This window comes from Puma concolor, chromosome E1, assembly GCF_028749965.1.
Source record: "Puma concolor isolate L17-30 chromosome E1, mPumCon1.1.hap2, whole genome shotgun sequence".
In the NCBI taxonomy this organism is placed as follows: Eukaryota; Metazoa; Chordata; class Mammalia; order Carnivora; family Felidae; genus Puma; species Puma concolor.
In genome coordinates this window covers 2,652,473-2,677,493 of record NC_141680.1, presented here as the reverse complement: position 1 = coordinate 2,677,493, position 25,021 = coordinate 2,652,473, and the positions used below count along the sequence as shown (strand labels likewise).

At 58.3% G+C, this 25,021-nt stretch overlaps 2 protein-coding genes across 6 annotated transcripts; one reads left to right on the top strand and one right to left on the bottom strand.

Moving 5' to 3' along the window:
- The first annotated feature begins 723 nt into the window (after positions 1-723).
- Positions 724-15,817, top strand: ZBTB4 (zinc finger and BTB domain containing 4). 5 transcript variants are annotated; one of them, XM_086685839.1, is made up of 6 exons: positions 735-880; positions 3,159-3,190; positions 8,582-8,677; positions 8,945-9,015; positions 9,412-10,508; positions 11,206-15,817. In XM_086685839.1, the coding sequence occupies exons 5-6, from the start codon at positions 9,421-9,423 to the stop codon at positions 13,172-13,174; spliced, it is 3,057 nt and encodes a 1,018-aa protein (XP_086541965.1). In that variant the 5' UTR covers positions 735-880; positions 3,159-3,190; positions 8,582-8,677; positions 8,945-9,015; positions 9,412-9,420; the 3' UTR covers positions 13,175-15,817. The 5 variants fall into 5 exon arrangements, with proteins under 5 accessions (XP_086541963.1, XP_086541968.1, XP_086541967.1 ...); XM_086685837.1 differs by lacking the exon at positions 3,159-3,190 and having other exon boundaries at positions 724-880; XM_086685841.1 differs by lacking the exon at positions 3,159-3,190 and having other exon boundaries at positions 727-880; positions 8,590-8,677.
- Positions 15,818-16,870: 1,053 nt separating this feature from the next.
- Positions 16,871-24,944, bottom strand: CHRNB1 (cholinergic receptor nicotinic beta 1 subunit). Its single transcript, XM_086685843.1, has 11 exons — positions 24,823-24,944; positions 24,598-24,737; positions 23,962-24,006; positions 23,307-23,416; positions 23,093-23,201; positions 22,389-22,536; positions 21,846-22,055; positions 18,928-19,151; positions 18,243-18,424; positions 17,773-17,920; positions 16,871-17,482 (listed from the first exon to the last, which is right to left on the bottom strand). The coding sequence occupies exons 1-11, from the start codon at positions 24,881-24,883 to the stop codon at positions 17,342-17,344; spliced, it is 1,518 nt and encodes a 505-aa protein (XP_086541969.1). The 5' UTR covers positions 24,884-24,944; the 3' UTR covers positions 16,871-17,341.
- Between the last annotated feature and the right edge of the window lie 77 nt (positions 24,945-25,021).

Here is a 25,021-nt window from a genome sequence, read left to right as displayed (position 1 = left end):
GAATGTGTTTCTTGTGTGTGCTTTTCACCTGGTGTTTTGTCGGTGCCGCCCCAGGAGGCGCACACCAGGGCCTCTGCATTTACGCAGAAGTATATAGATGTGGATATTTCTGCCGGTGGGGACAAAATACCAAGCTGCGTGGTCATCTGCACTGGTAGTCATTTACGTGTGTCTGCTCCTTAGGGCTGGGGCCTGCCCGGGCCGCGGCCTGGTGGGGGTCCCTGCGCGTTTCTGGGAAGGGTGGGTGGGCACGTGCGTGTGTCCGGGGCTGCCCCTGTGCGTGTGCTGAGGCCGGGTCTGAGGGACCCACCCGGCCGGATCGCGAGCCTGCCATGTTGTGTGTCCGCGGAGAGGGTGTGCGTGCTCCGGGCGCTGTGCCCCGCCGAGTGAAGGGCGTGCAGGGGGCGGGAGGGAGGGGGGCGTCCCTCGCTAGGCAGCGGGTGGTCGTGCGGCCCGGCGGGGGTGCCGGAGCCAGCCCCGCGCCCGTTCGGTGCCCGCCCGTCCGGCGGCCCTGCGCCGCGCGGGTCCCGTCCCGCGATCGGTCCGGGCCGAGGCCGTCGGGCGCGCTCGCCCGGAGCCCGAGCCCGGAGCCCTGCGTCGGTGTCGGCTGCGCTGCGCCGGCCTCCTCTCGGCGGCGGCGGCGGCGCTGGGGGGGTACTGTTTCCGGGGGTGGGGGTGGGGGTAGGACCGGGGCGGGGGGAGCCGATGATGTCAGCGGCGGCGGCGGCGGCGGCGGCGGGGCCGGGCCGGGGCCGGGCGCTGGGGGGGCCGGGGCCGGAGCCGGAGCCGGAGCCGGAGCTGGAGGCGGGCGAGAGCGGAGCGGCCGGGGGCGGCCACGGGGATGAGCCGGGCCTGGCGGACTCGGCGCCATCGCAGTCAGGTGGGCCCCGGGGCGAACCGGGCAGGGCCAGGGCGGACCGGAGCCAACAGCCGGGCCCCCTCCCCGCTGCCCGGCGCCGCGGGGGCCCGGGCCGCGCCCCGCGCCGCGACCGCTCCCTTTGGGGTTGACCTGGGGGCTCCGGGGTCGGGGGCTGAGCCTAGCCCCGCCTCCAGGCGCGCGCGGCGCTGGGGGGCGGCTAAGGGGGCCCCGGTGCGGCGGCCGGTCCGGCGGCGGCGGCGGCGGCGGCGGCGGCGGCCGGTGGAGGGGGGGGCGCGATCGCCCGGGGCCGGGGAGGGGGGCCCCGCGCCCTCCCCTTCGGAAGGGTTAATTCTGCAGCCCGGTGCCCCCCTCCCCCCCGTGGGGCAGGTTGGGGGTGGGGTGGGGCGGGTGTGAGCCCGGGCCGGCGCTGCAAGCTGCCGGGAGGGCGATGGCGTAGGAGCCAGGCGGAGAGGGGGAGGGGTGGGCCGCCCAGCGCCCCAGAGTTGGGGTGTGCGGGGTGCGCGGGGCGGGCAGGGGCCCCGGAGCCATCGTGCCGTCGGGGCAGGGTCGTGGCTGTGAGTCCTGGAGATTGTGTATCTCCCGCTGTGTTGTGGGGCAAGGTAAACCTGTCCTGGGCACCACTGTTTGCTGGTCCGGCAGCCAGAGGTCCGGGTAGGGCCCTCCGTGGGCCACGGGGACAGGAAGCCTCGTGGAGGGGCGTCCGATGGTGTGGGGGGCAGAATTACAAGATGCGGCCCGGTGGCTTTGGGTGACAGGTCCGCATTGGGGAGCGGGGCAATGGTACATGCGGAGTTTGTCAGATGGGTGGTTTTCTGTAGATTTGAGACCCGCGTGTGTTTTCTTGCACGTATGTGTCTTTTGCTGTACACATGAACTATTTCTGAACTGTTGTTTTCTGCATAGCTGTCGTGGTTAGTGTGCGTGCTTGTGGAGGGCACCAGAGTGCAGCGTGCACGCGCGCCCCTTTGGAGGGGGCGGTTGTGTACCTTTGAGTCAGAAGGCGTCACGTCCGGGTCCCCTTTCTGTGGCCCTGCTGAGGTGTGGTCCGGTGTCAGCGAGGTCGCCCCCCCCCCCCCCCCGCAGGTTGGGTTTGTGTGTCTGTGTGTGCAGTGAGTTGTATGTGGAGAGCAGGTCTAGAACTCAGGTCCCGAGGATCTGTGGGGAGTGGGGGCCCCCAGGGTGTGTCCCAGGTACTTGTGGGGCAGCAGGCACCGGTGTGCGAGGGGCTGGGGGGGGGTGTGTGTGGAAAGTGCAGGTTGTGTTTATGGGATCGTGGGCAGCTGAGCGAGGGGAAGGCTGTGTGTTTATAACGTTCTCTATGGGATTCTTTTGTGACGTTGTTTGTGGGAGCCCGTCCGTGCTGTTGGACCAGGAGGCGAGCTGGTCAGAAAACACTTGTGGGGAGGGAGGTGGCGTGACAAGGGCAATGTGGGCCTCAGACTGGAGAGATCAGCCGCCAGCCTTGTGTGCAGCCTGCCTTCCGCGCTGGAGTGGCCGCGTGAGGCTGCTGTGGGGATACGGGAGGAGGAAGGCCGGGAGATAAATACGGGGCAGACAAGGGCAGGCCTGGGAGCTGTCGGGTGGCCCAGCTGGTCCCCGTGCGGGGTCTGAGCGCTTGGCCCCTCAACGGCCCGCCTGGCGTGTCAGGGTCACCGGGAGGAGAGGCCTGGCGGCCGCAAGGAAACCAAGCTGGGACGCAGCGCCTTCTTGGCCGTGTTTACGTAAAGGCCGGGTGTGACTCTTGTCACTGAAAGGAAAAAGAAACACGAAGTTTGCAGTCCCCTCCTCCTGCTTCACCCTCTCTCTGCCCCCCTGGCGGGGATCTCTGCTTTTCCTGCTCTCTGTGACGCACACTGGGCCGCTCCCGCCACTGTGGAGGGGTCTGGGAATGGAATTCGCTCGCTAGGCAGATTGCTCAGAACAGGTTTTCCTCACCTTTGGTGCCTGGGCCCTTCTGTAGATGTGTGTGTGTGTGTGTGTGTGTGTGTGTGTGTGTGTGTGTGTGCTGTGCCTGGCCTGGCTGGGGGGAGGGTGATTGTGCAGGGGGTGGGTGGGGAGGGCACCACAGCGGGGGCCCTCTTGTCAGATGGGAGTGGGGGCTGCTGTCTGCTGTGTGAGGCCTGAACAACAGGTGCACCGTGGCCTGGTGGGGGGGAAGGAGGCCTGGGAGTGAGGAGTTCTGGCCCTGCCTCGACCTCACCGGCACTTTCCCCGAGTGAGCCTCAGGTCCTCATCTGTAAAATGGGGCTAATTACCTGCCCTGCCTATCTTCCAACAGGGGCGTAAGTGGCACTATGGGAGATGTACCTGGTAAGTAGCTACGGTTTGGGGGCTACGCCTGTGCCAGCCGCTGGGGGTCCCCTCCTCGGGGCTTGGCTGATGACAATAGTAGTAAGCCCGTATTTGGCGCTCGCTGGGTACCAGGACGCTGTCCTCTGTGCTTTCACATATGATCGTTCATTTACTCTCTGCAAACCCCCATGGAGGTAGGTGTCCTGATTACCCCCCTTTTTCAGATGGGACAGCTGAGGCCCAGAGAAGTTAAGTAATTTGCTCAAAGTCACTTAGCTGCTAAGAGGTAAAGCTGGATTTGAACCCTGGCAGTCAGCTTCTAGATCCTGTGTGCTTATACACTGTTTTTTCTGCTGCCTTTCTGAAGCTTTCTGCGGGCCTCTCTGTGCACCCCCCACCTACACACACACACACACACACACACACACACACACACACACTTCTCCCCAGTTTCTCCAGAATTTAGCACCTGTACCAGTCGGTGTCGTGTCGGAAGACCAGTGTGCTGAGACAGTGACTCGGACAGTCCTGGCCTTGGGAGTGAGAACCTAATCTAATATCTGCTGCTGGGTGCCGGCCATGGGGGCACAGAATGTTGATAAGCCAGGCACAGGAGGGATTGTCCTTGCCCTGTGGGTCAGGGAGGGCCGAGAGGGAGGTGGCATTTGAGTTACATCTGCACATTTTGGAAGAGGTTAGGGAAGGTTGCATTTATGCCAGGAGGGTAAAGGCAGGGGGCTGTGGGGCGCGTTGGGGGGGCGGGGGGAGCGCCCTGGGTGCTCGAGGGGAGTCCAACACCGGGCAAGATTGGAAAGGAAGATTGGAATTGGACCCTTGAGTGTCTGGCTGAGGAATCTGAACCTCATTCCCGAGTGAGTGGAGACCAGCGGAGGTTTCTGGGGACGCGGACCGTCAGTGAGAGGAGGCCTGGAGGCGGGAGAAGAGCCTTGGGCCACGCAAGTGTTAACTGGGGCCTGAGCTTGCTCGGGGGCCAGAGGCGGGTTGAAGGGAAGGTTTCCAGAGCCATTCCCGAGCTGGGCCGCAGATCCCACCCGGCCTGGTGACGGCTGGATGCGGGGAGTGGAGGAAAGGGCGGGGTCAGTCGTGACACAGTTAGCACTCAGCACGTGAGCCCTTCTGTGATTTCTGTAACCCGCCGGCCGGCCGTAGGCCCCTCCAGAGCAGGATCAGGGCCGTGGCAGGGGGAAAAGATTTAGCATCTGGGTTCACATAAGCCCAGATTTGAATTCTGACTCTGGTGCTCACAAGCTGTGTGACCTTGAGCAGGACGTGCCCCTCCACGAGCCTCGGTTTCCTCATCTGTCAAACTGGGATCATATAAATACTGACTCTGGGTGGCTGTTTTGAGGAAGTCGTTCCGTGAGACAGCCCACGGAAAGCACTGGAAGTATGTCAGACAAAGCGTGAGGGCCCCAGAAGGGGTCGAGTTATATGCGTCATCCCGGCTGCTGGCCAGCTCAGTCTGGCACTGAGGGATGGCTCCTTTCCTGAGGGTGGACAGACCCCAGGAAGACCCTGAAGAAGGCAGATTCATTCATTCACCAATTTTAAATCTCCCCTTGTACCAGGCACTGGTCTAAGCACCGGTGACAGTAGTGAAAACAGCAGTAAGGATCTCTCTCCCTTGGAGCTTACGTTCTAGAAATACATGAATAGTACGCCTTGCTAAGTGCCAAGGAGAAGGGGGAAGGGAGGGGGTAGGACGTCTGGGGAGGTGGGGGTGGCCACCAAGGCCTCCAGGAGATGGTGACTTGAGTCAAGGCTTCAAGGAGGTGGGGCGGCGAGGCCCGGGGCTGCCCGAGGGAAGAACATTCTGGGCAGGGGGGACAGCAAGAGACAGAGCACGTCTGGTGGCGGTGCACAGAGCCCCACGTCAGTCACGCCGCCCAGATCACACAGCTGGTCAAGAGTGGAGGGACCCGTGAAAACAAACAAGAAACTAAAAAACCACAGAGCCGCCAAACTTCCCATGAAGCTGAATTTCTTCTCTACGGCTTCCCCCTGCCCCCGCCCCCCCATTTTCCGGGACTGAGTTCCGAGATAATAAGAACCTGCATTAACTGAACTTTCAGCACGTACTGAAAGTACTGCCCTGGGTCCTGCCGGCCAGGAGCGCGTTCGTCCTCACGACCCTGCCAAGTGGGAACCGCTCCTTATCCCTGCCTTACAGACAAGGAAACTGAGATACGGAGGGGTGAAGCGACCGACCCCGGGTCACGTGACTGCCGTCTTCACCTCCCGTCAAACCTTGTAGGGTAGCGGTTGAACTCCGGGGAGCTGGGTCCAAACCCCGAGACCAGGGGCAGGTCGCCCCCAGCACCGCGTTCTCTCCACTCCCAGGTGAGGGGGTTGGCGTATTTCAAGCCTCAGTTTCCTCCTCTGTACAGCAGGGTTGACGATAGCCCCCGCTGCAGCCATCTGGGGGCCTTGCAAGTGTCGAAATGACACTTGAGTGCAGATAAAATGCTTCGCACTGTGCTCCTCGCATAAGGATGTCACACACAGCAGCTACAAGTTCCATGATGATGATGATGATGCGTCCGGCCGGTCGCCGAGGGCCAGGCCAGCTTGGGACCTCCGTGGTTCTAAGAAGCCCTCACGGGCCTCGTCCAAGCATTTTGGCAGTCGGCACACAGCCACGCCTCAGGAGGCACCAAGCCCGCGTGCCCGTGCAGGTGGCCAGGCCTGGCCGAGGGGGGCCGGGGGGGCTGGAACTGAACTTCTGTCATGCTTGCCTGTACAGACAGGCCTGCTACCTCCGGAGGAAGGGGCCCCTCCTTGAATTTTTTTCCCTTCCTCTCATTTTCACAAAGGTACTAGGTGGGCCGGCGGGGGCCCTAGCGGGTGCTGTTTTTCTATCCACTCTCCTCACAACACTGGCGACAGCAAATGCGTGGGGTTTTCCCACACCGACCAAGGCTCTGACGCCAGCTGGGCGTCCTGCAGCTCAGCTCAATTCTGACCCTGTCTCCCTGGAGGTACCGTCAGATCCCACAGGTTAAGGACTCAGTCCCGTGAGACCGCCCGCTTCGGATGTCAGTCACCCACAAGCCTGGGCCTCTGACCAGCTGTAAATCGGGGTTCCCCATGCCCCCCCCCTCTTTAGCCTTGACAATTTGCCAGGGTGGCTCATGGAATGGAGGGAGACGCTTACTTAGGGTTTACCGGTTTATTGTATAATAAAGGATACGGTAATACAGGCGAACGGCCAAATGAAGGAGATACATAGGGTGAAATCTGGAGAGGCCCTGAGCACAGGACCTGCCATCTCCCCGGGTTGGGGTTCACCACCCTTCTGTCCCATGCATGTTCACCGACCTAGAAGCTCTCTGAACCCCACAGGCTAGAGATTTTCACGGAAGCCTCAGCACGTAGTCACGATCCGTGATTAACTCAGTCTCCAGCCCCTCTCTCCTCCGTGGCGGAGGGATGTGGGCTGAACGTTTCAAGCTTCCACTCATGGTTTGGTATTTCTGGTGACCGGCCCCCATCCCGAAGCTTTCCAGGAGACTACCAAGGTCACCTCATTAGAACAAAAGACGCTCCTGTCACCCAGGAAATTCCAAGGGATTGAGGAGCCCTGTGTCAGGGCTCAGGGTCAACCACCAAATGTTAGCAACAAAGATGCTCCCAGCACCCTTATCACTTGGGAAATTAGAGGAGTTTGAGGAGCTCTGTGTCAGGAATGGGGATGAAGACCAATTATGTACGTATTTTTTATTGTATCATAAATATCACAGCTATAAACTGGTCCTTCATCGTGAGGGGCTATAGTCCAGAATACCGGCTTTGTTTTTTGGGGTTGTTGTTGTTGTTGTTAATGTTTATTGATTTTTGAGAGAGAGAGCGTGAGCAGGGGCAAGGGCAGAGAGAGAGAGAGAGACAGAATCCAAAGCAGGCTCCGGGCTCTGAGCGCTCAGCACAGAGCCCGATGTGGGGCTCGAACCCATGAACCGTGAGATCATGACCTGAGCTGAAGTCAGACACTTAGCCAACTGAACCACCCAGGCGCCCCCAGAATACAGACTTTATCACCACACTTTTCTGGTATCAGATTTCAGCCCTCCTACTAACTGGCCACACATCTCTAGCTCAAGTCTGTCCATTAAAAATGGGGAAGCCAGGGCGCCTGGCTGGCTCAGTCGATGCAACGCTTGACCTCAGAGTTGTGAGTTTGAGCCCCACGTTGGGTGTAGGGGTTACTTAAAATCCTTAAAATGGGGAAGCTAAGCACTACCTTGTAGGATAGTGATGAGGAGCAGAGGAGGTAATACAAGGAAGGTGCTGGATCTTAAGGGTCCCAGGGGGCCAGCGGCTACCTTGGAAGGGAGTGGGAAGCCTTTCTCTCTTGTCACTTTACAGCCAGAACTGGACCCCAGGCCACATGCAGGGCGGCTGGAGGGGGCAGGGGCGCTTCTGCAGGATTCCCGACCCCTGTGCAATGTGGCAATGTTACGGGAAACACCTGGCCCGGTACTGCTGTGTGCCTAGCACTTGGGGGCTGTTAGAACTTTTGAATATCACCCCCCCCCCCCATTGCCACCTTCCTCCTCCAGGAGGAATCAGAGCATGAAGTGGGCTGTGGCAGGGAGGCCTTTCAGCCCAGATGCTAAAGAGCCTTTGGGGGCGGGTAATGAGGAACCCCAGATGCGGTATATCTCAGAGGACGTGTGTGACCCAGGGCATTTGGAAGGAGAGTGTTCCTGGGTTTCATGCAGGGTGGATGAGGGGCCCAGAGCTCGGGTCTGTAGGTCTGGCTCTGTGATCAGCGCCCCCCCCCCCCGCCCCGGTTGTTATTATCAGCTGTGTGTGACTTTGGCTATGTCACCGTACGGCTCTGGAACTTGGATCTTCAACTGAAAAATGGGACCCCAAAGCCCTGACTGTGCCCACAGTGGCTGTGAGGTGCTTTCTGTGCGGTGACCACAACGGCTCAAATTTGGGGTGCCTGCTATTCCTTTCGGATGAGCGTTCTAGCAAGAGGTGAGGTAGGGGGTGTCTTTCTCTCCCCCCCCCCTTTTAAGCCAAAGTCCCAAAGCCACCAGCTTTCAGAGTAAGGAGTGGGACCCAAGCCTCCTCACTCTCGGTCTGGCGGCCTTTTTCCAGTGCCCTCCAGAGACGGCAGCGAGCTGGCACGTATGTATGAACCCATGGTCTTTGGTGGTCACCTGGCACCAGAAACCCCCTCTAAGATTTGTGGGCCTGGTGTGTGTGTGTGTGTGTGTGTGTGTGTGTGTGTGTGTGTGTGTGCGTGTGTGCAGTCCTCTCCTAAGTGGAATATCTAGCAGTTTGGTCCAATGGAAAAAAAAGCTCTAGCAAATCTATTTTGATGTGGAAATGAGACTCTTATAATGAAAGACAACATGCAAATCTTTGATTTTCTTTGAGCCCCGAAGATTGGGCCAAAGGGACTTGAGACTGATCCGAGAGGCTCCCCTGGACCTATGGGACTGAACTACGCCACCGCCGTCGTGTTGTTTTGAGGTGAATTGGGACTATGCAAATTGCCTTGTGCCTATACTCTGGGCCGGCAGGCAGGGGTCTGCAATTATCTGCGTGTGACCTCCTAGGTCCAATCGGATGCAGCTAGACAAATAACCTGACAGGTCCCCGGAAGGGTCAGGGTCTCCAGAGCAGCTCCGGGCGTCCTCTTTGACCCCAAGGGCTGTGGCCGCCCCCCCCCCCCCCCCCGGCCGGGGTCCTTTCCTTCCCGGCTCCCTTCCTGAGAACACGGTTTCTGTGTCTCCGCAGAAGGAAGAGGCCCCACAGAAGGGACTCGCTGAGCCAGCCCCTGCTCTGCTCCATGTTGACTGTGCCCTCAGGTGAGACGTTGCGAGAGTCTGAGGCTGGGAGAAGTCGGACGGGAGGCAAGGGCAGTCATGTTTCTCTAGACGCGGGCGTCCTGTGAAGGGGTCACCAGTCCCCGTGGGGGCTCCCTCTTCCTCCCGCCAGGAGAGAAGTGGCCACTGCTTTCCTCTCTGTCTGTGGCTTTGGAGGCTTTCACCCTTGACCTTCATCGTGACCTGAGCCACTCCTAGCCTCTTCCAGCCCCAGAGGTTCGACGTACTACTGTCGGATGCCTGCCAGAGTCGCGTGGCTAAGATTAACCCCTGCCTTCTGTGACCGGAAGGTTGTCAGTCTCCCACTGGTCTCTGACCAACAGCCTCCGCTGCCCTCCCCGCTCACCGCCCCCCCCCTTCCTGTTCTCGTCTGTCTAGGCTGGCGCCATGCCCCCCCCAGCAGAGGTGACGGACCCGTCCCATGCCCCCGCCGTCTTGCGCCAGCTCAACGAGCAGCGGCTCCGTGGCCTCTTCTGTGACGTCACCCTCATAGCTGGAGACACCAAGTTCCCCGCGCACCGCAGTGTCCTGGCCGCGTCTAGTCCTTTCTTCAGAGAGGCCCTGCTTGCTTCGGCTCCGCTGCCCCTCCCACCAGTGACTGGGGGCCCTGCCCCCAACCCGGCCACCACCACAGCTGCCTCTTCCTCCTCCTCCTCGTCCTCCTCGTCCTCCTCTTCTTCCTCTTCCTCCTCGTCTTCTTCCTCTTCCTCGTCTTCTCCCCCTCCGGCCTCACCCCCCACTTCCTCCCCACCCCGGGTCCTGGAGCTGCCGGGGGTCCCGGCCGCCGCCTTCTCTGATGTCCTCAACTTCATCTATAGCGCCCGGCTCGCACTCCCAGGCGGCGGAGGGGACGGGGCAGCGGTGGCAGAGATCGGGGCTCTGGGGCGGCGTCTGGGCATCTCCCGCCTGCAGGGCCTGGGGGAGGGAGGCGATGCCTGGGTACCTCCTGCCCCAGTCCCCATGGCCAGCTCGCAGCCTGAAGACGACAGCTTCGGGCCCGGGCCTAGGCCGGCAGGGGACTGGGAGGGCGACAGGGCCGAGGCCCAGGCCTCTGACTCCCAGCCCCCGCTGTCCCGGCGTCCCCTCCCCTGCCCCCGATGTGGGAAGAGCTTCATCCATCCCAAGCGGCTGCAGACGCATGAGGCTCAGTGCCGAAGGGGGGCCGGCCCTCGAGGGCCTGCGGGGCTGGGCTCCGGGGGCTCCGGCCCCAGTGGTCCTGCGGGAGTGGATGCCTCAGCCCTGCCCCCGCCGGTGGGCTTCCGAGGTGGCCCTGAGCACGTGGTGAAGGTGGTGGGTGGCCACGTGCTGTACGTGTGCGCGGCCTGCGAGCGTTCCTACGTGACCCTGTCCAGCCTGAAGCGGCACAGCAACGTGCACTCCTGGCGGAGGAAGTACCCCTGCCGCTACTGTGAGAAGGTGTTCGCCCTGGCTGAGTACCGAACCAAGCACGAGGTGTGGCACACTGGGGAGCGCAGGTGAGCGCGGGGGTCCTGGAGATCGGGGTGCGGGTGGCGGCGCAGGGTCAGGAGGCCGCGCGCGCGCGCGCGCGCGCGCGCACGCGCGCGGGGACCACTGACAAGGGAAGGAGGGGGGCCGAGAGAGTCATCGAGAGGCTGGCCTGCTCACCCACTCGCCCCTGCTCGCCTGCTCGTGGTCGCTCACGCACCTGCCTCCCCCCTGCCTCCGCTCCCTCCGTGAACGCTCACCAGCGCCCCCAGATGCTCCGGGTGGGGTGGGGCCTGGTGCTGTGCCCGAGGCCGAGGCCGAGGAGGGCAGAAGAAGCTGTCCTCCCAGGACAAGACTGTGGGGAGCGCGGGCCTGTCCAGTAGTTGTGACACGTGTCTCCGTAATACGTCCCCGTTCATAAGACGTGTCCCCGTTCTGTCCCCGGAGCTGTGAGTTAGGCGAGGTGGGTGCTTCTTCCCGGTTCACAGATGGAGCAGCTGGGGCCTGGTGACTCCCAGCCACCCGGGGGGGCCCTGAGCTAGGACGAGGGGGGGTGTTCCTCCCCGGAAGCTGGCAGGATAGGACAGGCAGCATGAAAGGAGGGCGAGGGAATGGCTGGGGGAGTTCTAGGTCTGAGCGGAGGACGTGGGAAGCTGAGGCCCTGGCTGCCGGGCCCCTGACTCCAGCGTCTCTGTCCCTGCCCTGTTCCCTGCTGTCCCGGCCCAGGTACCAGTGCATCTTCTGCTGGGAGACCTTTGTCACTTATTATAACCTGAAGACCCACCAGCGAGCCTTCCATGGCATTAGCCCCGGCCTCTTAGCCAGTGAGAAGACACCCAATGGAGGCTACAAGCCCAAGCTCAATACCCTCAAGCTGTACCGCCTGCTCCCCATGCGGGCAGCCAAGCGGCCCTATAAGACCTACAGCCAGGGAGCCCCCGAGGCCCCCCTTTCTCCAAGCCTCAACACGCCGGCCCCTGTAGCAATGCCTGCCAGCCCACCACCCGGCCCCCCACCCGCCCCCCAGCCCGGCCCCCCACCCTCTGTTATCACTTTTGCCCACCCAGCTCCCTCGGTCATTGTGCACGGGGGCGGGAGCGGTGGTGGAGCAGGGGGGGGCCCGGCCAGCACCGGGGGAGCCCAGGCTGCCTCGGTCATCACTTACACCGCTCCCCCGAGGCCCCCCAAAAAACGTGAGTACCCGCCTCCTCCCCCTCAGCCTGCAGCCACACCGACCAGCCCCGCCACGGCGGGCAGCCCAGCCACAGCCGCGGGGCCGGCCACAGCCACGGAGGAGGCCAAGGGCCGGAACCCACGGGCCGGAAGGACACTGACCTACACGGCCAAGCCAGCCGGCGGGATTGGCGGGGGTGGGGGTCCCCCCGCGGGGCCTGGCCGGGGCCCCTCTCAGCTACAGGCTCCACCTCCACTGTGTCAGATCACTGTGCGAATCGGGGAGGAGGCCATTGTCAAGCGCCGCATCTCAGAGACTGACCTGCGTCCCGGGGAGCTGAGCGGAGAGGAGGTGGAGGAGAGCGAGGACGACGACGACGACGAGGACGACGACGACGACGAGGACGACGACGACGACGACGACGACGAGGAAGCGAGCGCCGGCGGGGAGGACCAGCTCTGGAGGCCCTACTACTCCTACAAGCCCAAGCGCAAGGCCGGAGCCGCGGGCGCGGGCAGCACCGGGGGCAGCGCGCTGCCCAGAGGCCGCCGGCAGCCCCGCTGGAGACAGAAGTCGGAGCGCCGGAGCTGGGAGGACACCCCGGCGGCGGCGGCGGCCGAGGGCCCCGCGGGGCGCGCCCGGGGCGAGCGGAGGCACCGCTGCGGGGACTGCGCCCAGACCTTCGCCACCCTGCGGAAGCTGCGCAAGCACCAGGAGGCGCACGGCGGCGGCGCGCACGGCTCCCGGGCCGGCCGGCGGCCCTCCACCCGCTTCGCCTGCCCTCACTGCGCCAAGGTGTGCAAGACGGCGGCCGCCCTGAGCCGCCACGCGCAGAGGCACGCCGCCGAGCGGCCCGGGGGCACCCCCACGCCCGTCATTGCCTACTCCAAGGGCAGCGCTGCCACCAGACCCGGGGATGTCAAGGAGGAGGCCCCCCAGGAGATGCAAGTCTCCTCTTCCAGCGGGGAGGCAGGGGGCGGGGGCGCGGCCGCGGAGGAAGCTTCCGAGACCGCGTCTCTCCAGGACCCTGTCATCTCCGGGGGTGAGGAGCCCCCGCTGGTGGCAGGAGGGGGCACCTATGCCTATCCGCCCGTGCAGGAATTTCCACTGGCTCTGATCGGGAGCGGCAGGGAACCTAGTGGTGGGAGGGGCAAAGCGGGGAGCGAGGGGCCGGTGGGGGCCGGGGAGGGGGACCGCGTGGAGGGGATGGGGGCCGCCAAAGTCACCTTCTACCCCGAGCCCTACCCACTGGTCTACGGCCCCCAGCTCCTTGCCGCCTATCCTTATAACTTCAGCAACTTGACCGCACTCCCGGTTGCTCTCAACATGGTCCTACCTGACGAGAAGGGTGGGGGCGCCCTCCCCTTCCTTCCAGGGGTCTTTGGCTACGCAGTCAATCCTCAAGCAGCACCCCCTACGCCCCCGACTCCACCTCCCCCGACTCTTCCTCCCCCAGTCCCCCCTAAGGGAGAGGGGGAAAGGGCGGGGCTTGAGAGAACCCAGAAGGGAGATGTGGGGTGAGCTCTGGGCCCACCTCCCCCCTTTCACCAGATGCCACCCTCCCTGAACCCCCTGCCACTACCAGCTCCCTGGCTTCCCTGCCCCTTGGGAGCCCCTCCACACTCTTGTGCAGGGACTTGGGGGCCCCTGGAGCTCAGGGGTCAGGCTGCTTTGTGTGAGATTGTAGTTTTCCCGTCTCCTGGGGAGGGATCTTTGTTCTCCTCCAGGAATGGCCTCCGCGAGGGGCAGGGCCAGCCCCCATCCCTTCTTCAGCCCTTGGGGCAACTGAGCAATATACTTCTAGGAATCTCTACTCACGGCCCCCACCAGCTCTGAATGTCTAACCCACCCTCCTGATTCGTAAACCCGGGGGAGGGGGGGAACCATCTCTCTCGCCTAGTGACCTCCCCTCGTTGTGCAGCTTTCTCCAAGACCCTGCCTAGATGCTTCCTAGCACATTCCATTCTCTGTGGCCCAGGGCCTGGACCAGACCATTGTGATACCCGACACCCACCCATCTGGGAGCTTGGCTCCAGGTTCCATTCTTCCCAGGGGTGGGGTTCTGTGTCCCTGTTCCCTTCACGTTAAGACGCCATGCCTTCTTTGGCTTCCATGCCTTTGGATCTTCCACATTCCTCCTCATTCTCCTAGACTCTGGAGATGGCCTCTTCCCATCCAGGTCAAGGAGGTGTTGGGGGGAGGGCTACCCATCTGTTCCACGGCTGAGCACTTCCCCAGCCCAGGGCAGCACTAATCTCAGCCCTATCTTGACCCTCAAATCCAGTGAGCCCCAGATTCTTCTTCCAAGGCAAAGAGGTGAGTAGATCACACCTCTTCCTGCCTCTACCTATGGCCTCTTCTGGGCTAAATCAGATTTGGGGGCCAGGAGGGAGGAGCTCCCTATGGGATGGGGAAGAGAATCTACTTTCTCCCTGGTTTTTTGTTTTTTTTTCCTGATGGTTTCTCCCAGACTAGACCAAATAGCCAGAAAAGTGATGGGGGTTGGATGGGTGGGTAAGCCCAAGATTTGCACATGACCTCCCGTCCTTACTTTTACCTCCATGTTCCCCAGTGTCGCTTCCCTCACCATTCACTCCAGGTGGTTTTTGGGGAACCATCCTACTCCCTTGGTGGGCTCTGGGGTATCCCCACCAATTTTTCCTCCAAAATAGCACCTTATACCCCATCTTTGACTCAGTTCCCCACACCCAAAGATCCCAGCCTAGGGATGGGGTGCAGGGACCCGAAACAGTCCCTAATCCCTAATTTGCACTAGTTAACCCTGGTCAGGGGTCCGTATGTTTCCTTCCAGCGGGGGAGTTGAAGAAACGTTTGCTCCTAATTCTCTTTGATGACCGGGCGTCCCCACTCTGTGATTGGATGAACATTTCCCATCCCACCCACCTCCTCCCCCCCCCCCCCAAATAAAAACAGCTCACAAGGGGAGAGCCAGTTTGGGGGAGGAAATTTGACAAATGGGAATTACAGGAGTGCAGTTTAAAAAGGGGAAAGGCTGCCGTCACCTAAATGGCAGCTTTTTCCCAGCTACTGTTTTCTGGGGCCAAGATGGCCGCCCTCTCAACGATGCTGAAAGGGCAAGACCATGGCTTTTGGAGGGAGGTGAGCTCGAGGGAAGGACCAGGAGCATCTGACCCTCCTAGCATATAGGAAGGGGGAGGTTTCTGACAGGCTCCTGAATGTTAACCATGGAGGAGTATCACTCCTCCACTCCTCCTCTGTCTCTTTGCACTTTTCTTGGTCTTGGCCACAGTCCGAGTGAAGAGTTTCCTACTGAATGTACCAAGTTCCAATTTTTAAGGGGGAAAAATGCTTAAAATGGGAAAATGCAAAAAAAAAAAAAATCACTAAAAAATTCCCACAAATCTTGTTTCTGGCACTTTAGAAAAACTGCGAAAAAAGAACATAATAAAAAATACATATATATATCTACACACAAATTTTATATATATATCTACACACACATATATATATACACCTACACACACACACACACACACACACACACACACACATACACACAGCGGAACCACAAGAGAGACAGAAAGGCCTTGGAGGCAGGGAGCAGATGCTACAATTACTTCCCCTAGATCCTTAACCTGCACTCCTCTGAGGCAAAAAGGCACAGGAAATGGAAGGGGTTGAGGGTGGACCGGGCAATTCGAATTTCAGAACAGGTCAAAATTCCAAAACTGTGGACATTTTGGGAGAACTGAGATTGTAGACTTTTTTTTTTTTTTTTTTTTTTAAATGACGATTTAGGAAAATAGTTTCCAGAATGTGGTCGTTCTGGGCAATCAATGAGATTGTGGCAAAATCGGAGATTAAAAATATGTATCTGAGCTGGGGAACCTGAATATTGTGAATTTCAGAGGTTGGAAATTTGGGATTTTGCAATCTCGTCTTTTGAAAATCATTCGGGTCTTGTCAGTTTGTGCCCTCTTTCCCCATGCTCCCTGGGAAGAGGGGTGACGGAGGAATGGGAAGGCCACTGGTTCTGTGCCACAGCACGCAAGGTTTAGAATTCTACAGACTATAGCTCTATATGTAGTGAGGACCCAGATTTAGAGAAACTGACCAATATTTATCTCCGCATCTGTGTGTGTGTCCAACTCTCTAGGCCAATAAACCAACAAGACAAACAAACTGTCCTCCTCAGTAGTACGCCAAGCGCACTTGTTTTCGTGGCTGGTGGGTCGGCCGGACAGGGACACGCTTGCCCTGTCCCACAGGGATCCTGGGAGCTGCAGCTGTAGCATCCCTCTTGGGGCCACAGCTTCCAGCAACCGAGGAGGCGTGAGGGCCTGGCGACCCTACATGCTTCACCATAATGGCCGCAGCCACCAGGCTCAAGCTGACTTTGGTCTGACCTCCAGGCAGAAAGAAACATGAACTCAGTCCAGTTCACACAGCCTGCTGGGCACAAGATCCTAGTGGCCCATGCGCCTTAAACCAGGTGCAACCCTGTCTCCAAATTGAAAGGAAACCGACGCACAAAACAAGTGACAGTCATGGGATACGGCAAGCTTTCTTTTTCCACTCCTAGCCCCCCACTACCTTCAGCTCCTCATCCCCCCCCCCCCTCCCCTTTACTTTGTCTAATGGGACAGGCAAGTAAAATGAGGGAAGTCGTGGGTCAGGTGGGTGGGGGCTTTGAAGAATTCTGGTACAAATAACCTTGACCAGACCAGGCAGCCACTACCCCTCAGGTCGCTGCCAACAGGGGAGTCAGGCCTGGTGTCACCGTATTTTTAATTTCCCTCCCCCAAGGGAAGCCGGACATCCAAATTTCTCTGTGCGCTATCCAAACTTTTAAAGTAGTGAACTCACACTGAAACCTGTGAGGTCAACAACACAGGTCAGACAAAACACACCAGTTGGCAACCTCTGATGTCTGCTGTATCGTGCGTTTGCTCCCATCTTGTCACATGACCCTCAGACTAAGGGAGTAGGTCCTGTCATTCGCCTCATTTTACAGATGTGGAAACTTAGGCCCAGAGCAGTTCAATAGCTTAGCTTATCCAAAGTTTGAGCACCGAAGCTGAAACCTGAAGGAAGGATTTTAAAGGGCTCTTTCTCCCCCCCTTATTACAAATGCATCCTTTTAGACATAACCTTTTTTTTTTTATCCTAAAGATAATACTTATTACAAAAAAATAAATTACAGAAAGGTGAAAACAAAGATCACTAGTCTCAACATGCAAACATAAGCACTATTATTTGGTGCATTTCCTTCCAGGAAAAAACAACAACAACAACAACAACAACAACAAAACCCCTATTCACTCAACAGACGTTAAGCACCTACAATCCTATAGGTCAGGACCTGTGCTAGGAGCTGGGGATATTACAGTGAACGAGGCACAGTTCCTGCCCTCAAAAGGCTTACAGTCTAGTTCTTGTTCTTTGTTCCATTATACTGGGAAGCTAGTGTTGCTATCCAAAGGAACTTCTACAAGAAACCAAAGACTAAATAAACTGATAGTGCATGTCTATTGGGGCCCAAGGCTTCAGTCGGCCCCGTCCCACTTCGGCTCGCTCCCCATAAAGGCAATGACCTGGGAGGGCCGGATTCCTAGTGGAGTCGAGAGGCAGAAAGGGATAGGACTCGAGAGTACCGCCGGACTCTCAATGCAGCCCGCAGAGGACCTGGGTCTTGGCCCTCTGTCCTCAAGGAAAGGGGTCGGCAGGGGGCAAGTGGTACGAGGCATCCAGGAAGATGACGAGGGTCCCAACGCTCGTGAAGATGATGAAGGTCCAGAGGAAAAGGCGATCCACTACCATGGCCACAAATTGCCAGTCTTCCTTCAGCTGGGGGTAGGCAGAGTAAACTGTTCCTGAGCTGCAGACCCCCAGGGAAGGTCTGCCCGCTACCCTTACCCTGTCCTACGAGCTCTGAGACAGGGGCGGGCCGTGGGACAGAGGAAAGCGAAACTGCGGGAGATGGATGGAGTGAAGAGCCAGTCGGAAAACAGGGGGCGGAACCAAAGGAGGCAAGCTTCCAATCAGAAACCAAACCGAGTGCTAGGGGCGGAGCCTGGATTGGCGGGTGGAGCCAAGGCCACCCAGGCCCTGCCCTGCTCCACCCTCATTGGACTTACCGCGTCGTGGTCCTCCTGTTCCTGCAGCTGTCGAGCGATGTAGCTGATCGAGGAAACGACCTCCCGCAGCTCGGGAGGCAGGCCCACAGCCCGGTTTGGGCCATCGATAAATCGCCGCAGGTCCGGGGCAGACAGTTCAGGCTGGAACCTGGAAGAGGCGGGACAGTTTGGCCACGCTCTAGGCTCCATCCCAATTCCCTCCTCCAACATTCTTGTCAGTTTTCGAAACGTGAGAGGGCCCTCTAGGCTCTCCCCGTCAGCGACGACCTCTCCAGTCTTCCGCAATTCCTCCCATCCCTCTACGCTTTAGTTTCCGCCTTTCCGCAAAGTAGGCGGCAGAAGGGGTACTACACTTCCCATGATGCTCAAGGGCATCTTCCGGGACCTTAAGCCGCCTGCCTCTGCACAGCCTTCTGGGAACGGTAGTTCACGCTCTCCCTTCCTTGTAGGCGACGGAGAGTAGGTACTACCTGTTGGGTTTGGGGAAGAGAAAATCGTTCGGTGGCTTCCGGATGAAATATTCATCTGTTCCTCGACCCCAGCCACTTGCTGGAGAGTCCCTGAGGGCTACAGGAGGTGGCTCCGGCATCAGGTCTCTCTCAGGTTTGGGTCTCTTCAGACCCAGGTATGGAGGGAGTTTGTGGATGAAGATCTGCTGAGTAGAAAGGCATATTGGTCGTGGGGGGCTGGGGGGGGGGGGGGGCTCTCATGCTTTCAGACGGGAAGGGAAGTAGCTCACCGTCCCCAACCACCTGCCCATCCCTGCGCATGCGTGCGCGCGTCCCCCAGCTGCACAGCGAGGAAGTGCAACCACACGGCCTTAACTTAAGTGGGTTGGAGGCATCCTGTCCCGAAAACAAAGTTCCGAAGGCTTCCACCCTGACAGGACCTGAGCCCGAGGATGTTTCCCTGCGACCCAGGGATGGGCAGTATTGATGAAGCCAATAAGGGGATCTAGGACATGATAATGTCAGGAGGGTAAAGTTGACTGTGCAACCTTTCAACACCCAACTGGCCTTGGCACTTGGAACACTCTACCAGGGGTTGTAGTTATCGCTCAGGTCTGTGAAGTTGGTAGGAGAGAGGAGTGGCACCTGCACAAAAAGACGAATGCTAGGACTGAGAGTTAACACTGGTTGGAGAGGGACATCTTACCTGACGGACCCAAATGGGCATTTGGTGGGTGTGGGGTGAGCGATGGTGCAGGTTGAGGACTACGACGCTAAGGATGACTGAGAAAGTGACGAGCACCATGGTGAACATGAGGTACTTGATAATGATGGGGACAGACAGGGAGGTCTCAGGAACTTTGTCTGCCAGCAGCAGCAGGAACACAGTCAGGGTCAGCAGGGCAAAGATCGAGAGCCCCATCTTCTCTCCTTGCGGGGCAGAGAGGAAGGTGGAAGGATTAGGCTTTGCCAGAAGGCGATTTCCATGGCATAATCAGTGACCATGTCTCCAGGCCACTCAAGGACAGGCTTTTGGAAGGGCCAACTGCAGGCAGATGAGTCCTACAACGATAACCTCCAGCTCGGACTTACTCTCCTAACACTCCAGATTTATAGCCACCTGCCGATTTAACTTCTCCACCTGGATGTCCAAGAGACATCTCAAAATTAACCTGTCCAAAACCTAATCCCTCGACCACCAACCCCTCCCACAGCCTTTCTCACTTCAGAAGTGACAAATCCATCATTTCTGTGGCTCTCAGTCCTGCTCAACTCTCCTCCCTCTCTCTTAACCCATACCCAATCCATAGCAAACCCTACTGGTTTTCCTTTCAAAATATAACCATACAAAGTACCATTACCTCAGGTCTGAGTTATTATAAAGACCTCCTCGGGGCGCCTGGGTGGCTCAGTTGGTTAAGCGTGCGACTTCTGCTCAGGTCATGATCTTACGGTTGGTGGGTTCGAGCCCCACCTGGGGCTCTCTGCTGTCAGCCCAGAGCCCGCTTCAGATCCTCTGTACCCGCCGCCCCCCCCCCCCCGATCTCTGCTCCTCCCCCACTCACACGCACTGTTTCTCTCTCCTCAAAAATAAATAAACATTAAAAAATAAAGAAATTTTAAAAAAATAGAACGCTTCCTCTCTGCTTCATTGTCTTTACCCCTGCTGACTGTTCTCAACAGAGCAGCCAGACTGATCCTGTTAAAATGGAAATCAGATACATCCCTTTCCTTCTCAGAACCTTTCAGTGGCTTCTCATCTTCTTCGGCATAAAAGCCAAAGTGTTTAGTATGGTTGACAAGGCCTTCTGCTAACTCTCTGACTTTATCTCCTACTGTTTTCCTTCTCGCTTACTTCATTCAGTCATCCTGGCTACTTCTCGAATACGCAAGGCTCACTCCCACTCCAGAGTCCGCATTCACTGCTAACTGCACCTGATACATTCTTCCCCCCAGATATCTGCCAGGGAACATTCTCTCAACCCCTTCACTCTTTGTTCAAATACTGATCCAATATTTCCTTTTTAGTGAGGCACTGGCTGACCGTTCTATTCCTTAAGATTTTATTTTATTTATTTTTTAGACAGAGAGATAGAGATAGCACGAGCAGGGAAGAGACAGAGACAGAGACAGAGACAGAGAGAGACAGAGAGAGAGGGAGAGGGAGAGAGAGAGAGGGAGGGAGAAAATCGTAAGCAGGCTCCATGCTCAGCACCAAGAGCCCGCCATGGGGCTTGATCCCATGACCCTGGGATCATGACCTGAGCTGAAATCAAGAGGTAGTCCCTCATCTGACTGAGCCACCAAGGCGCCCCTTAAGATTTTAAGTAATCTCTACACCCCCCATGGGGTTTGAACTCACAACCCTGAGATCAAGAGTCACGTGCTATACCGACCGAGCCAGCCAGGCACCCCTGACCATTCTAGTTTAAATTACAACCCCTGCCCCTATTCTCATCCTCCCTAACCGCTTTTCCTACTTTATTTTCCTCTTTAGGACTTGTCCTCTCCCAGTACACACCCTAATAGATTTATTTATTTTGGTTGTTGGCTGTTTCCCCCACTAGACCATAAACTCCAGGAGGGCAGAGATTTTTGTCTCTTTTATTCACTGAGGTAGCCCCAGTGCCTCGCACGTTATAGATGCTCAACAAATATCATTGCACGAATGAATAGACCAACCCTTGTAGCTTTTTTAAGGAACGAAATAGCAATTTGAAGGATCTAAAAATGAAACAAAGTATATAAGGATGTGCCAGGTGGCTGATTATTCTCGGGGCATACAACAGGCACCTCAAACTTCAAGGAAGGTATGGAAATAAATAACTGTTATGGTCTGTTCTACTTTAGTCCTATAATATTGGGTTCCAAGATTTGCCCTGCTCAGGGAGGAAGTAGAAGTTACATTTGGAAGTGTGTTCTAGAGCTGGATCATTCTCCTTCTCTAGACGGAGAACTCAATGCCAGAGAGAAGGAAAGAATGCTTTAAATACCAGAGTTGAGGATTTCTGTCTGTGAATCAGGCTGGCACCAACTCTCTCTGACTGCCTAATGTCGGGCAAATGCCTTAAACTCTCTCAGCCTCTTTGTCTTCCTCCGTAAAATGGGAAGACAGTTCAGTACTTATCTCACGGAGTTGTAAAGATTAGAATTGAGTTAATATATGCAACGTGTTCATTATACTACTTCTAGCAAGGCTCAAAAATAGTAAAAATAATACTAATGCTTACACAGAACTTACTTGGTGCCGGGCACGGTTCTATTAACTCAATTCATCCTCAGAATAATCCTATCAGGTCGAGACAACAATTGTCCCCATTTCCAGATCAGGAAATTGAGACACAGAGAGAGGAAAGAATTTGCCCAAGGTTACTCTGCTGCCTCCTAGAGAAATGTCACTATTGTTTCGAAGGGGGATAGGAGGCCAAGGGACTAGTAGGTGTCTGGAAAAGAGGGGAGTGAGCTGGGGAGGATACCAGGAATGGGAGAAGGATAAAGGAGAATTGTCTAATCCCAGGAGCTTGTTGGTCCCAAGAAGGAGATCCTAGGATTCTGAAAGGGAAGAGGCAGAAGTTACTGGATGGAGAGAAGTGGGGAGGTTGGCAGGGCCCTTCCCTCCCTTACCTGCATCTGGAGGCAGGTAGAAGACGAAGATGGCCAGGAGAGTGATGAGGATGCACGGGGCAATGACATTGACCAGGTAGAAGAGAGGCTTCCGACGAATGATGAGGTAGAAGGTGACTTCTTCCCGCTGTCCTTCCCCGCCTCCCCTCAGATCCGCCGGAGGCTGGATTAGCCGAGAAGGCTTGTGGATAATTTCCCATTGGCCATTCTCTGGGAGGAAGGAGAGGGGAAGAGAGAAGAACAGGACACAGATGTAGGACCTGACCTTACCGGTGCCAGATACGGCTTGATCTGCCACATCCTAACCCTCAGGTGGCTGATGTGATAAGGGCTAGCTGTGGACATCAGGCTGGGCAGCCCATCTCTGATAAACGTGAACAAGTCTCAGTTTTCCATATCTGCGAAACTTGTCTTGCTGACCCCACAGGGCTGTCCCGGGCGTTGCTGATGGGGGGTGGGGGGGTGGAGAGGGGGCGGTATTTATCAGCCTGTTAGAAACCAGAAAGCATAAAGCCCATGGACGTGGGAGCCATGCCCGCTCACCAATGAAGGTCCCTTCATGAATGTACACTTCCTGCCGTTTCTGCTCGTCAGGACCCAACGCGGTCTGCAGGCTGACCTCTGAGCTGTCATAGCTGTAAGAACTGAACACCATGGTGCAGTTCTGCCAGTCGAAGGGGAAGTAGGTGACCTGGATGGGGGGGGGGGGGGAGTGATGTGGGGTGGGGGGGGTGTCACCAGGGCTGCCAGAGAACTGTTGCGGGGGGGGGGTGCTGGGGGAGTTGGAAGGTCACAGACGAATTGGAAGGTTATTAGGGGTGGCCTTGGCCAACGGAAGCGGGATCACTGAGAAAGACTGGAAGTCAGGGACAGTGACGGGAGGAGAAGAAACAACGGAAAATCGGGCCACCTGGGTGGCTCAGTCGGTTAGGTGTCTGACTTCAGCTCAGGTCACGATCACGTGGTTTGTGGGTTCCAGCCCTGCGGCAGGCTCTGTGCTGACAGCTCAGAGCCTGGGGCCTGCTTAGATTCTGTGTCTCCCTCTCTCTCTGCCCCTCCCCCGCTCACGCTCTGGCTCTCTCTCAAGAATAAACAAACATTAAAAAAAAACCACACACAACAACGGAAAATCAGGAGGGCGGGAGAGATGTGAGGTTGAGGGCATATGGGAGGAGGGAGGGGCGTCAGCCTCTGGGGAGAAGCAAGGTTTCTGTGAGCCCTGAGCTTCCCAGGGGGAGCCCGGCCACCTCGATGCTGCAGCTGCTGCGGTAGAGGCCTGGAGGCTGCCAGCGCACGGAGCCGTCGGAGGACACAACCACGTTCAAGTCCAGAGCAACGCCAAAATTTCCGTCGTTGCTGCGGGTGAAGGGTCTTCTCAGCTGCCGGGATCAGGACCCCGCCCCCCGGAGACCCCGCCCCCCGGAGACCCCGCCCACCTCCCGGTCTTTGGGAAGACCCTACTTGTTTAGGAGCACCACGTCCGGTAGCCACACGGATGCAGCCGCGATGCGCAGTGAATCGATGCCCTCGTGCTCCGCGGGGTCCCAGCTCAGCCTGTAGTCAGTCCACCCCTGTGGAAGCAGAGGCCGAGGGGCTGTCCGGGGCTGGAGGCTGGGAGGGGACTGGGGATGGCCGAAGGAAGCCCGGGAAGGGAGTGCCAGGGAGGGAAGCCGGCAGGCAGGGACTAGGGTTCTGGAAGTCGGGGTTCTGATCCCGGCTGCACCCCCTGGGGGCTTAGTTAAACGTCAATCTTTGGCTCAGGTCATGATCTCACAGTTCGTGAGTTCCAGCCCCGCGTCAGGCTCTGGGCTGACCTCTCAGAGCCTGGAGCCTGCTTCCGCTTCTGTGTCTCCCTCTGTCTCTCTGCCCCTCCCCTGCTTGTGCACACACACTCTCAAAAATAAATAAAAAACTTGGTGTACCCAAAGTGTGAAAAAAAATTAGAATATGGAATGCAACTCTCATAGTAAATATACGTATTGTTTCCTGAAGCTTCCCTTTGGGTCATGTGCTCCGAGGTCGTGATTCTTAGAAATAATACTCTTACTGAGCGGGACGTTGGAGGAAATTGTAAAGGCAGCGGGACGCCCTTTCCCACCCCACGGGGTCTCCGTACCAGGTCTAAGTACACCTTTGTGCTCATCTCTTCATCCTTCTCGTTCTAGAAGGGAAAAATTTCAAGGGTAGAGGTGACGTGAATAGAGAGCAATGAAGGGGCTCGGAGGGTCAAGCTCCCTCTGGAAACCCCTCTTTTTCCGGAGTCCCACTCTCTCGGGTCCAAGCCCTGCCTCCAAGATGCTGCCCTGGTTTGAGCCCCGCCTCTATCTCAGAAACTTCCGGCCGTCTACCCGGCCAGCCAATTCATCTACCAGTCGGCCCACCCCCGGCCCCGCCCACAGCCTGCAGTTCACCCAACCCTGCATCTCCGGCCGCTGTGGTCTCTTGACCCGGTCCCGCACCAAGCTCCGCCCCAGCCTGCGACCCCGCCTCAAGACCCGCCCCCCAGCGCGCCTTGGAGTCCCGGCTTCACTTCAGGATCCGCCCTCAGTCCGGCTCGCCGCCCTAGCCCGCCCCACCCCTGGCCTGTCCGGCGGCTACGCCCACAGCTTGTCCATTGGCCCGATTTCGACCCAATCTCGGCTCACGGCCTATCTCCCGGCCTGGCCACGCCCCCAGACGGCCACGCCACGCCCCAGGCCACGCCCCCAGCCGTTCCGCAAGTCGGACCTCAAACCCCGGCGTGCGCCCTCACCAGGCTGATGAGCTGCGCCAGGCTGAGGCCAATGCTGACCCCGACACGGTCTCCCACCTCCCGCGCCGGCCGCACCGAGCTATCGTAGCCCGAGAAAAGCTTCTCGAGGAGCCGGCCCTCCGCCTCCGAGCCATGGGCGCCTGGAAGAGGAGGGCACTGAGTGAAGCCACCGTGCCCTGCCACGACCCCTGGTCCTGTCACTGCTCCTCTGAGGCCCGCACTTACCCGGGGCGAGCGGCGCCCCCAGCGCCCCCAGCAGCAGCAGCAGCAGCGCCCCAGAGGTCATAGCCCGGCCGCGTAGCTCAGTGACTTCGCTCCGTTCGCCAGCGCAGGGGAAGTGACGAGGCGCCCAGGAATGTGCACCTGTTGTTGGGGGGCAGCCGCCAGCCCACCCGCCCCGCCCCTGGGACTTGGTCCCGCCCCA